Source organism: Aplysia californica, unplaced genomic scaffold, assembly GCF_000002075.1.
Source record: "Aplysia californica isolate F4 #8 unplaced genomic scaffold, AplCal3.0 scaffold00502, whole genome shotgun sequence".
Taxonomy (NCBI): domain Eukaryota; kingdom Metazoa; phylum Mollusca; class Gastropoda; order Aplysiida; family Aplysiidae; genus Aplysia; species Aplysia californica.
In genome coordinates, this window is record NW_004797772.1 from 165540 (window position 1) to 178310 (window position 12771).

The 12771-nt window shown below is 40.7% G+C and overlaps 2 protein-coding genes across 2 annotated transcripts in view; one reads left to right on the forward strand and one right to left on the reverse strand.

Moving 5' to 3' along the window:
- The first annotated feature begins 3577 nt into the window (after positions 1-3577).
- On the forward strand, positions 3578-8063 carry LOC106012790 (ficolin-2). The gene is made up of 2 exons (XM_013086764.2): positions 3578-3877; positions 7157-8063. The coding sequence occupies exons 1-2, from the start codon at positions 3706-3708 to the stop codon at positions 7555-7557; spliced, it is 573 nt and encodes a 190-aa protein (XP_012942218.2). The 5' UTR covers positions 3578-3705; the 3' UTR covers positions 7558-8063.
- A 3598-nt stretch (positions 8064-11661) lies between these two features.
- LOC101853576 (angiopoietin-4) overlaps positions 11662-12771 on the reverse strand; it is a gene marked incomplete in the record, with an annotated part of 12770 nt that continues 11660 nt past the window's right edge. The window contains 1 exon segment of the mRNA XM_013086768.2: positions 11662-12265. Within this exon segment, the coding sequence (XP_012942222.1) occupies positions 12231-12265 (35 nt within the window).

Below are 12771 nucleotides of genomic sequence, written 5' to 3' on the forward strand. Positions count from 1 at the left end.
ATCTGTCTGTCTGTCTGTCTGTCTGTCTGTCTGTCTGTCTGTCTGTCTGTTTGAGTCTGGATGGGTTCTCTATTCACACCTATCTATCACATGGAAGATAACGTGTAAGGATGCTTTTAAAATGTGGGGCAGCGTGGTGGAATCAGGCTTTCGTCAAAATAATGAAATCAAAGAAAACAGCACTTTTCTCCCTGCTTAGCAATTTTTATCAAATTGTTGTTTTTTGGCTCAACACCTTTTACGTCCATTTACAAACATACTCCTTTGAGGATTTCACCGAAAACGTTGATTAAAGGCACAAAAATGTAAGTTTACAGTCTCCATGGACTCTCCAGCTTTGGAATTTACCAAGCTTTGGCCGCCATTTTTTCGCTAATGTTTCCTCTTAAATCAGGTGACCCCCACCTCCTTCAATCCAAAATATCTCCACTTCTATTGAAGATAGATGGGTAATATTTTCAATGAAAGCAAGACAAATGAACAAGCTGTAAGGTGATACCAATAACTCAATATGCCCAAAAATTGACGAGAGCCTGATTCCACCATGCTGCCTCACAAATGTTACAACCTTGCATTAGATAAAATCCCATTACAGTTTCAAGTATTCCTAACTGATTTTTCACATAGGAAAAATCTCACGTGAGACAGCAATAGGTTCGTATTTCCTGCCTAGAACATGATCAAAAGTGGTGTGGAATCCTAGAATTAAAGATGCTTGTCGACTGATAAACTCGTTATAGACAGACTGTATGATAAACTAGCTGGTCACCTGAGACTTTTGGATTGACTTGGTAAAATTTCACTTTTAAATGGCCCTGTGGATTAACTGAGTAACAATCTATCTGGTTGATTTAGTTTTGAACGGTCAATTGTGAATTTTGCAGGCAGTGGGTCTTATTTCACTGAAGCTAATACCCTCCCATTTTATTACACGTAAGGTCATGTAGTTGGTAAAACCACCTTCGTCTTGCCATTTCTTACAGCTGTCCTCGAAACTTTCTCTCTTTCTCTCTGTGGATTTCTCTTCAGCCCCAATCATGTACTGATGCCAAGGCTATGGGTCCAAGCCCGCTGGTCAGTTTCTTTAACGGTCAACTTCTCCTCTGCGACACCGTTACAGACAATGACGGCTGGATCGTGATACAGGTGAGATCAATATCATAATTGTACTGTAATACAGGCCGATACCACCATAATAAAAAGGAGAAGATGGAGATGGATTGGACATGTTCTGAGAAAAGAACCAGACTCTATTGTGAAGACTGCCCTCCACTGGACACCCGAAGGACATCGCAAGAGGGGCAGACCCAAAGTGACCTGGAGACGCACAGTAGAATCTGAAATGAAGTCTTGGAACCATTCGTGGGGGATGTTGACCAAGATGGCCCAAAACAGACAGAGCTGGAGATCCTTTGTTGCTGCCCTAAATGCCAGATGGCGTAACGGGTAGTAAGTAAGAAAGTACAGGCGGATACACTACGGGTGAAATCAACATTATCATTGTCTTTGAATTGGTAAATTTCGCAGACAATAGGCCTTATTTCACTGAAGCTAATATACCCTCTCATTTAATTACATGTAATGTCATTTTGTTGGCTAACCAGCTTCATATCGCCATTTCTGCTATCTGCCAAATTCACCGTTCAAACTAAATCAACCAACTAGTTAATTGCTCAGTCAATCCAAAGGGTCATTTAAAAGCTGAATTTTACATAGCCAGTCCAATACAGTCTGATACAATACGTATGTGAGATGAACATCATAGTACAATACTGTAACACAGGCTTATATTATTTATGCAATACAGGTGAGACCAACGTTATAATTGTGATGTAATGCAGGCTGCTATACAGGTGAGATTATCGATAATTTACTGTGCCGTAGGTTGATACAAAAGACGTGTACAACACTGGCGATATCAACGTTGTTTTGCTGTACCGTAGATTGATATAAAACAGGTAAGATCAACATTATAGCCATGATCATTCTAGTACAGACTGATGAAAAAACCCAGCCCATAAATAAATAAACCAAATCGCTGTTCTCGTTGTGACTTTCCAGAGAGTAGATAATGTTCTCTAAATCTGTGGCCAACATACGGTATTTGGAGTGTAATCTAAATAAGAAGACCCATTTACATGATAAGGACTCAGTCATCTTTGAACTAATTTCAACAAAACTTCAATCAAATAAAATTCCACCACACATACTTCACATTTGTCAATATAACGAAAATCAATAAATGTTTTCGAAAACTGCCAAATCAAAATTGAAGGGAACTCAAAACTTTTGCAACTTCTTAAAAATCAGTTATATTGTTCTATTTCAAATAGATCAAGTCACAATCTATGCAATGAAAAATGAAGAAAAAATCTTTAAAATTAATACACTAGAAAGTAAATTCAGGGAAGGTGGTTGCTATTTAAATTGATGCTCCAGGTGTTGACCATTAACATTTCTCTCCACACAAATTTTATCGCTCCTCGGGAGGTTTTGATAACCCCGTGGCATGTTTCTGGGTTGATTCTTTGGACTTCGTGTTCAACTTTGACTTTCAAATATCGGTTATATGTGGGTTGTTTCTCTGTAGACGCTACCTGTCTTGCAAAAAAACAAAACAACAGCAACCCCCCCCAAAAAACATAAAGGAAATAATTAAATGGGCTCAAATCGGAGGAATGGGATGAGCATTCATTTATTGTAACCGTTCCGTTTTTCAGGCGTTTCCCAAAACTTTTCTGAAGCCATGCAGGGGCCACTTATGGCATATAAGTGTGTGGCGTCGGTGGCCTAGTGGTTAGGCAACCAGACTCGTAATCGTGAGGTTGCGGGGTCGGGGGTTCGAGCCGCGGGCCCGACGTTGTGTCCTTGGGAAAGGCACTTCACACGAATTTTCCTCACTTCACCCAGGTGGAAATGGGTACCCAGCCATAGACAGCGAAAGATTTTATCAGTATGTTAGTGTTTTAGCGCCTCTAAATGGCTGCTGGCACTGTATGCTTCCCAGGAAGTTGAGGTTGTTTCAGATTGTGAAGCGCATAGACCTTGCTTTTGAGCGGGGATTTGCGCTATACAAATGCAATCTATCTATCTATCTATCTATCTATCTATCTATCTATCTATCTATCTATCTATCTATCTATCTATTATTATTATTATCATTATTATTTTATTATTATTACTATTATTATTATTATTATTATTATTATTATTATTATTATTATTATTATTATTATTATTATTACTCCATCCCTCTGGAACTAGGCCTTATCTACAGCACAATACCTCATCCTCCCCAAACTTCTCCTAAACTTTCTCAGCACGTTGGGATACCCATCTGATGTGACTGTCGTGGTCTTCTGAATCCAGAATGGACCGATCACGCCCCTAGCTGAACACTTGTACGAAATAAAATTCAGCGATTTACCCGGACCCAAGCTTTGTTAGAATTAGTGCAGACATGACCGAGTTATTGCCCTTTTACTGTGTTTTTTTTTTTCTTTTTTAAAGAAACCCTGCATTGACGTGAAACTGAATAGATTTAACAATTATTCTCTGAAGTGCAGTTGTTTAGAAAAGGACTTCAAGATTTTTTAAACATTAAGTTCGTTGATTATAAAAACACTCTTTGAAATTGCGTATGGTTTCATAATCAAAATTAGAAGACATTATTATTTTTGTCGATATTGTGATTTAATATGTTTCATGATAGCAAGCCTCACAAATTGGCATTATGTTCTGTTATGTCTACAGAGACGTGCTTCGGCGGCCGTGGACTTTTTCCGTGTCTGGGCGGACTATAAGAACGAATTCGGCGACCTCTCCGGCAATTTCTGGCTTGGGTTGGAGAAAGTTCACCAGCTGACAAATCAGGCAAGTTAATGAGTTTTTGTTTTTTTGTTTTTATTTTTGTTGATGTTTTCTTGCATGTTTTCTTTTTTCTTTGACATATTGCATTGTCAAAGATATGTGGCAGCACTGTGCGTGTGAAGTAAAATTGACAATGTTGAAGCTGATATCCCTGTTGCTGTATTTTTATAATTTCTCGTGATATTAGTCTGGTTTACTATCCTCCGCATTTTGGCCGGTATCACTAAATATATTTTTATTGGTAGCAGAAAAAGTAGAAGTTACTGTATCCGTTTACATCAACTTGATTCCGTCATTTCGGTGATGGGCGTTAAGCCGAAGCTCCGGCCCCTTAAAACCTTACTGTATTTGGAAGTTGCATTGAACACATTTTTAATACCATGTCTCTATAAACATAGTAGTAGTAGTGGCAGTAGGAAGAAGCAGAGGTTTTAGGTTGTGTTCATGGTAGCTGGGGCAATCTTTCTTGCTGTTTATGTTTTCAGGCGTTTCTGTAGTTGTTATTATTATTTTATTGTTGTTGTTGTTGTTGCTGTTGTTGTTGTTGTTGTTGTTGTTGTTGTTGTTGTTGTTGTTATTATCATTATTATGATGATTATTATTATTATTGTCATCATCATCATCATCACCATCGTCATCATCTTCACCATTATCATTATTATCATTATCATTATTATTAATATTATTATTATTATTATTATTATTATTATTATTATTATTGTTGTTGTTGTTATTGTTGTTGTTGTTTTTGTTATTGTTGTTGTTATTGTTGTTGTCGTTTATATTTATGTTATCGTTACTATTCTTGTTGTTATTATCATTATTATGAGTGAGTGGAGACTCGAACCTCCAAACCAGCAATGTCACGATTATGGGTCGGTAGCCTAACCACTAAGCTATCGACGCCACTTATTATTATTAGTATCATTATTAGTATCATTAATGTCCGTGTTATTGTCATTATTAGTACTATCGTCATTGTAATTAATATTACCACCATCATGTTTGCGGCTCTGCTGACTGAAAAACTCACTGTCGCGGAGACAGACATCGGCATTCCGTACTGCACAGATGGATCAGTCTTTTAATTCACCTTACGAGACTTCGAGCGAAAAACCAAGATTTCCACGAACAATGTCTATGACCTCCTTTACGCGGAAAATCTTGCTCTCAAAGTGATCTCAGAAGTGAAAATACAACACAGTATTGGCAAGTTCAATGATGCTTGCAACAACTTTGACTTATAACAATCAGTACGGAAAAAGAATGACCTGCTTCACCAGCTAGCCTCGAGAGAGAGAGAGAGCCATACGTTGAGCCAGTCATCATAATCAGCGGACAACAACAAAGAAAGCTGTGGACAAATTCCCCTACCTTGGCAGCTTCATGTCCGGAAATACTGCCATGGTCGACGAAGTAACTGCCTGGCTTGCCAAAGCTAGTGTCGCCTTCAACAGACTTCACAAGGACCCTTTGAACAGGAGACCACCCATGCGACCAAGCTCAAAATGTATCGCGCGATAGTTCTCACCACCATGCTCTGCTCTGGCGGGAAAACATGGACGATTTCCCAGCGACATGCCAAAAACTCAACCATTTTCTCACTATTTGTGTCATACGAATTATGGGCATTTAAAAGTAAGACAAGGTTTCGGACAATGAAGTAGGCCTACAATGTACTTGCTTGTGCAGGCCTTGTGTCGCCATTTAATGCAGATTCAACTTCTCTGAGCCCCCCCGGGGTAGTGCCACTGACTGTAGTGTCTTTAGGCCATTCCCAAAGGTGGGACATTTCTCGTTCAAGCACAGTAGAATTGTAAATGGGCTGATTCATGTCACGCTCATAACTGTGCCTGATCTACAACAGGGAACTGCTGCTTTTTCTTTCCGAATCCTTACTATTGTCATTTTTCCTGTACTTCTTTTGCATGTTTGTCACTCTCTTGTGACCTGCTATTTTTGGGGTGCCTTGATAGTCGAAGCAGACCTTTTGCTGTTAAAGCTAGAGAGGAGAGCAGAATACGTCTGATTCCCTGTAAAGACTTCTCTGTTGACACCCACCCCTAGGCGCTCATTTGACCTTATGCAGTTGCGAGCGCCGTAAAACCCTCTACTATAAAAAAAAATATATCTGAGCATCTCACATAATCCGCATGCTGGATTATTGGTTGCCTGAGAAATTAGTATGGATAACTACTACAAGGGAAACGTTGTCATAGAGGCCAGAAGAAGCGTTTCACTAACAGCATCAAAGCTTTTATAAAGGCCTTCAGCTTCGACCACGTAACATGGAAGCAAACAGCACAGAACAGAGTCAGGAGGCTAGCTGTAGTTCGCAAATGGCAAATACGCAGAGACTTGTGAAGACCGAAATGGTGCAAGTGAGCTGCGCAGATTGGCCACACAGAACAGACCTCCAACTTCTGCCACTCTCCCTTGTCCGCTCCACGATAGGACCTTCCGAGCATAGATCGGTCTGACTAGTCATCTGCGCACTCACCCCCGATTTCAGAATGACAAGAAGGTCTTCGTCGCCTCAAGGGACGAACAGCAACAATCATCATCATTGCTACTACTGCTGTTGCTGTTGTTGCTGTTGTTGCTGTTGTGGTTGCTGTTCAATCTTTAGGGGCAAAGGGGAAGGGGGGGGGGCATGCAGCGTTGCAGCCATTTCATCTCCATCAGCCCCGGACAGCCATGTGCACGGTGCCCATGTGCTTGTATCCTTTTCTGTGCATGATTCGGAATGTCTTCTGTTTGTCTAATTCGTTTTACCTTTATTTTCTTTAATCTTTGCGGTAAATTTATTGCCCACGAACAGACTCATTTTAGGACAGTTTCTAACGCCTTGCACAAGGTTCCCTACTAGGTCACCCAGTTTTTAAAGAAAATCTTTGGGAGGGTCAAAAACATTCAGACCAGATTTGGATTTGAATTGAACCTGTTCTGTCTACATCAAGGACAGGCTATTTTCAACTTGAACATTTCGGCTTGGATTGTCTGTGTTGAAGATTCGTGTATCTATTAGATAGTTGTTTCGATGCTCCTACTCGCTATCCTAGAATTACAAAGTTCTATCTGCTCAATACCTACTTTTAAGAATTTTGACGTTAAAATGTTCGACTTTCACAACATGTCAAGTTTTTTTCGAATGCAATTCTTTAAATATCACGAAAACGACTCAAAATATTCTAGCGATTTTGAAAGAGCAGACAGGTTTCTGACCTCATGGTCCTAGTAACTCAAAACGGCCCAAAATGTCAGATAGAACTTTGTAATTCTTAAGTAGCATATTGTTCTCATCACCAGGGAATATACGAGTTGAGGATTGACATGAAATACCAAGGAAAAGACTACAACGCCAACTACAACAAGTTTTTGCTTTATGGAGAATCGGTCAACTATAGAATTCAGATAACTGGATTTTCAGGTAATGCACGAGACAGTATGGCTCATCACAATGGCCGGGCATTCTCAACCAAGGACCGTGACAACGATTCAATTTCATCAACCAACTGCGCAAAGAAGTACCACGGAGCATGGTGGTACAAAAGCTGCCATGAAGTGAACCTCAACGGAGCATGGGGAAGCACGGAGTCATCGAAAGGTTTGATCTGGAAGGGTGTATCTGGATATTCAAACTCTGTCTCCTTCAGTGAAATGAAGATTCGCCCATTTGCTAAATAAAAGTCTCATGGCATTGGATGCTCAATCTCTTGCTTATGCCTTCTGATGTTGGCTAATCTATGTGTGTGTATTTGTGTTTGATTGAAAGAGAAACACACTAATAAAACACATTTAAGATCCTAAAATGTGAAGTTTTGTCGTTTGTTCCATTCTCTCAAGTCAAGGGGCATCTTTTTTCAATGATGATGATACTGAAAATACGTGTAGATAGTTATATTTTTCTCACTTTAGACAGTCTGGAACCTACATGTATTTGCTTTACATGTATTTCAAAATAGAAATGTTCTTTTATGCATGCAGACACACAGGGACACACTTTCGTACACTTACATGCATTGAACACACACACTCACACACACACACACACACACACACACACACACACACACACACACACGGCACGCGCGCGCAATTACTGTTTCTGTTTTTACTAAATTTGTGTAACGATGTGGTTAAATGAGCGCTCGTCAATTTTTGAATTTATTAAATAATTGTATCACCTTAAAGCTTGTTGAGTTGTCTTGCTTTTTCAAGAAAAATACCATTGCTGCTCTCTTGAGTTGTTCATTTGGAAGAAAAAAATTTGTTTCCCCCTTTTGTTGTTGTTGTTGTTGTTGTTGTTGTTGTTGTTGTTGTTGTTATAATTGTTGTTGTTGTTGTAATGGACCCTCTTTGAATTGATGATTTTGAAACTGAGTCGGACAGAAGGCTTGCATGTAGTAAATGAAATGTAAAGAAAAAAATGTGACTTTCGGGCCGGGGTAGGAGAGATTACGATGACACTCACAAACATATTATTATTCTCTTTAAACGTATGTGGTAACACCAGACCAGTGGGGATTTGTGACCAGAGAAAGAGAAAGAGAGAGAGAGAGAGAGAGAGAGAGAGAGAGAGAGAGAGAGAGAGAGAGAGAGAGAGAGAGAGAGAGGGAGGGAGGGAGAGACAGACAGACAGACAGACAGACAGACAGACAGACAGACAGACAGACAGACAGACAGACAGACAGACAGAAGGGAGTCGTTCAAAAGACTTAATATCCTCCGGGAACAGCACCCTGAGCAGAGTCTTAATAATGCCCACATGCATTGGGCTCTTCGCCATTTCGGGCACAAAAAGGGAATTAGATTTCACAGTAGCGCAAACATTTTATGATAATACGTGTATAGTGTCTTCGTTCGCCTGGTTGGATGCTGTATCCCATTCAGCCTGGGCTGAACTTGAAAGACATAGTCGCTGCCGCCCAATTCCTATTCGATGTAAATTGAGTCTAAGTGAGAGTACAATATGAACGAACATTTACAATAGAGGAGGAGGAGGAGGAGAAGGAGGAGGAGGAGGAGGAGGAGGAGGAGGAGGAGGGGTGAAGAGAAGGAAGAAGAAGAAGTAGTAGTAGTAGAAGAAGAAGAAGAAGAAGAAGAAGAAGAAGAAGAAGAAGAAGAAGAAGAAGAAGAAGAAGAAGAAGAAGAAGAAGAAGAAGAAGAAGAAGAAGAAGAAGAAGAAGAAGAAGAAGAAGAAGAAGAAGAAGAAGAAGAAGATGGAGGAGGAGGAGGAGGATGACGATGACGATGACAATGATGATGATGATGAAAACGGAACATGAACCAATAAAGAAATACACATTTCAAAGCCCAATTTTATAGTGACTACACAAATATACTCAGCACAGTAAGGCATAAATAAAAGCAAATGCAATTATAAAATGTATATACATGAATACACGACCTCGGAGGAAGAAAGCCTTTAGTAAAATGTGTATCGTAAAGAAACAAACTTACAGTATGAACAAACATATGGCCCCAAAAGTTCCCCACACGTTATGAGTTATGAAAACATGAAAGCACTTACATACACAGATAAGTGACGTCGGTAGCATAGTGGTTAGGCTACCGGACTCGTAATCGTTAGATTGCGAGTTCGGGGGTTCGAGCCTCAGCTCGGTCCGACGTTGTGTCCTTGGGAAAGGCACTTTACACGAACTTCCCACTTGGCTCGGTCCTATCGGAGACGGACGTTAAACTAGAAGGTCCCGCCCCTTAAATAACCTAATAGTGTTGATAGGGGCGTTAAACCTACACCATTTCACCATTTTTTTTATTTACACAGATATTTGATATTCAATAATATTCAAATTGATATTTATCCCTTTCCCCATAAAAATACGACAGCTACAGAATTGACAGTTGGCACGTACCTGAAAAAAGATAGATACGTCCCAATGACAGCACCCGATTTTTTTACTTATTCATTTCCTGAATTTAGACAAATATATTTGACAAAAGGTTCCTGTCCTTCTTTGGCCTTTGTGATTATTCCACTGAGAAACGAAACAAATCTGCGTTGCTGCCCTTCACAGCACAAGTGCCGGAAGTGATATTTCGCGAGGCGCATTTTGTTTTAAGAGTATAGATCTAGACCTTCTAATTTTTGCATCACTCAAGATTTATTGTTCCATTCCAGTAGAGTGTAGATAATAGTAGGCCAATGACTTTCAGTTGATGTTAATGTACCGATCATTCCTTTCATCGAAAGGGGGCCCAGCTAGTATATACATTACACACAATACACGCACACTCAAGTTAATGACATGAAAAGATTCTTCTCTAGGCCCTTTCAGGAAATCGACGAAGACTTAATATGAGAATCATACAGATCGCATTTACTATGTCCTTGGCAATCTTGGGTCACCAACGTGAAAGTGTTAAGGAGAATAAGACAGGGCCCAGTCAGAGATCAGCTGGAAAGAAGGCAGTGGCGATGGATTTGACATACTCTCAGGAAATCGGGCACCTGCATAGCAAGGAAAGTGTTGGGTTTGGACCCACGAGGTAAAATATCAAGGGGAAGACAACGTGGAACCTGGAGAAGAGTCACAGAAATCGATGTACAGAAAAGTGGGAAGACATGTAATAACACCAAGAGGCTAGCCCAGGATAGGGAAAAGTGGAAATGTTTGTTTGTGGCCTATATACTGACCCAGGTTGAGAAAGGCAATGATACTGATGATGATGACCTTATTTAACCTGCAATAGCGTTTGTGCTCGCCCACTTTTTAGCCCCATGAGCCGCCCCTGCTGTGAAAGTGCATGTGTCCCTGTATAGATCTATAAGTATATTCAGCTCCATACGCCTCACTTAATGAAATAGGATTGGAATGAAAAACACGGCTATGGTAAATATGTACAGACGTTTACATAGAGGTCCTTTCACCTCCTTTCCTGCTCTCTAACGATGTTCTGTTGTCTCTGTTTTCGTCTCCACTTTTTTCCTTTCTCCGATCCCTTCTCCTTTGCCCCTTCCTCTGAGCTCCTGACTCTTTGTGCATCCTTTTTACTGTTACTCCTTGGCTCCTTCTTACTACTGTCTCTCAGCAACACCCCTAATCTTGTGGCAGGTAAGATCTAACACTTAGCCTCCTCGGAAAAGGACGAAATATCTCGGTGGTACCGTGTGCGAGTAATGCACGTTAAAGATTTCTTGGTGGTCCTAACATAGATAAGAGTAGCTTCGGCTGCAACCGAAGGAAAATTCAAAATTCTTGCCAAACTGAAAAATGTTTGATGTGTCCCGCACGCTCCTGTGACCTTATGTAGCTGTGAACGCTGTAAAACACCTACCACATCCAAAAAACAAAAAAAAAAGCTAGAGCGTCTACGTTCGATAGTTGAGGCAATATTTGACCATAAGTTGCGCCACGAAGTCAATCGGAGCCGAATGGTGGCTGTACACTTACTGTTCCTCTAATTGCCTGAAGATATCTGACTGTTGCAGTGGCAGGAAAACAATCTATCTCCAATGTGACGAATACAAAAATGTGGTGAAATTGTGCGGTTTTGACTCTTGGTTGCCCCATCCTTGGTTGACGGTGACACGCCATTTGTCTAGAAACGTTGCTGCAGTCTTCCCATAGTCCATCAATCAATGCAAAGCATAAATACACATAAATAACGTGTGTGTGAGTGTGTGGGCGCGAGTGCGTGCGTGCGTGCGTGAGTGCGTGAGTGCGAGAGTGAGTGCGAGAGTGAGTGCGTGAGTGAGTGCGTGCGTGCGTATGTGTGTGTGTGTGTGTGTGTGTGTGTGTGTGTGTGTGTGAGTGTGTGTGTGTGTGTGTGTGAGTGTGTGTGTGTGTGTGTGTGTGTGTGTGTGTGTGTGTGTGTGTGTGTGTGTTTGTGTAGAATGCTTGTGTAAGTGCCTGTGCATGAAACGATTCACAACTCTAAAATTTGGAAGCTGGTCTCATTATGCCTCAAACAAAAACACACTCATAGTGACACAAACATTATTCAACACATAACCAGCTACTCGAGTACACTATTCGGAGTCATAAAGCTGTCACTCAATGTAAATTCGAATCTTCATTTCGCTGAAGGTGACGGAGTTGCGATATCCGGTTACACTGACCCATCTCATGCCCTTCCTGGATTCTGTGCTACCCCACAATCCGTTGAGGTTCACTAAACTGCACCTCCTGTACCACCAAGCTCCCTTTTGATTATTGGCGCAGCTGAAACGAACAGTTGCATCGTTGTCACGGTCCTTGGTTGAGAACACCTGGCCATTGTTAATGGTCATGTCGTCACTTGCATTACCCGAAAATCCGGAAATCTGAATTTTGTAGTTTTCCGGCTCCCCACTCAGCAAAAAGTTGTTGTAGCTGGCGTAGTAGTAGGTTCCATCAAATGTCAAATCGAACCCCAGTTCGTATCTCCCCTAGTGGAGAAAACAGGAGGAAAATTAAAATAATGTCTTATAGATACATATGGGTTCAACTCCGACAACGTGCAGTCGCAATGAGTCGACTGGAAATGAACCTGGCCTTGACCCAGATGGACAGGCCAAGTGGTAACAATACAAGTAGGAACCGAATATTATTATTTTTGTCCTCTCACAGATTTCCTCTTAGCCGAGTATCCTAGTGAATGATCACGCTCAACGTTTTAAAATTGTCTTAATGAGTGTGCTGTAGGGCAGTAGCTTTTATTTACCAATAAGATAAAGGGAATTGAAGCAATACAGAAATGTCAGTAATCAATTTCAAATCAAATGCAAAAAAAAGTTACAAGGACAAGGAATCTGTAGACTACAAATGGCAATTGGTGAATGATAGAGCTAAGGGGTGGTTGAGCCTAATACAGGGTGCCCACTACGGCTGGATTGGGCCGATCGCCCGACTCGATCGCCTGAAACTGAAAACAAACACGTTTGTTTTTTAGACG

Bases quoted from the DNA above. Each gene is read 5' to 3' on its own strand.
- LOC106012790 (XM_013086764.2), top strand. From the start codon at position 3,706: ATGATAGCAAGCCTCACAAATTGGCATTATGTTCTGTTATGTCTACAG. The intron at 3,878-7,156 runs GTTAATGAGTTT...GTAATTCTTAAG, and splicing joins CCAGCTGACAAATCAGGCAA to TAGCATATTGTTCTCATCAC.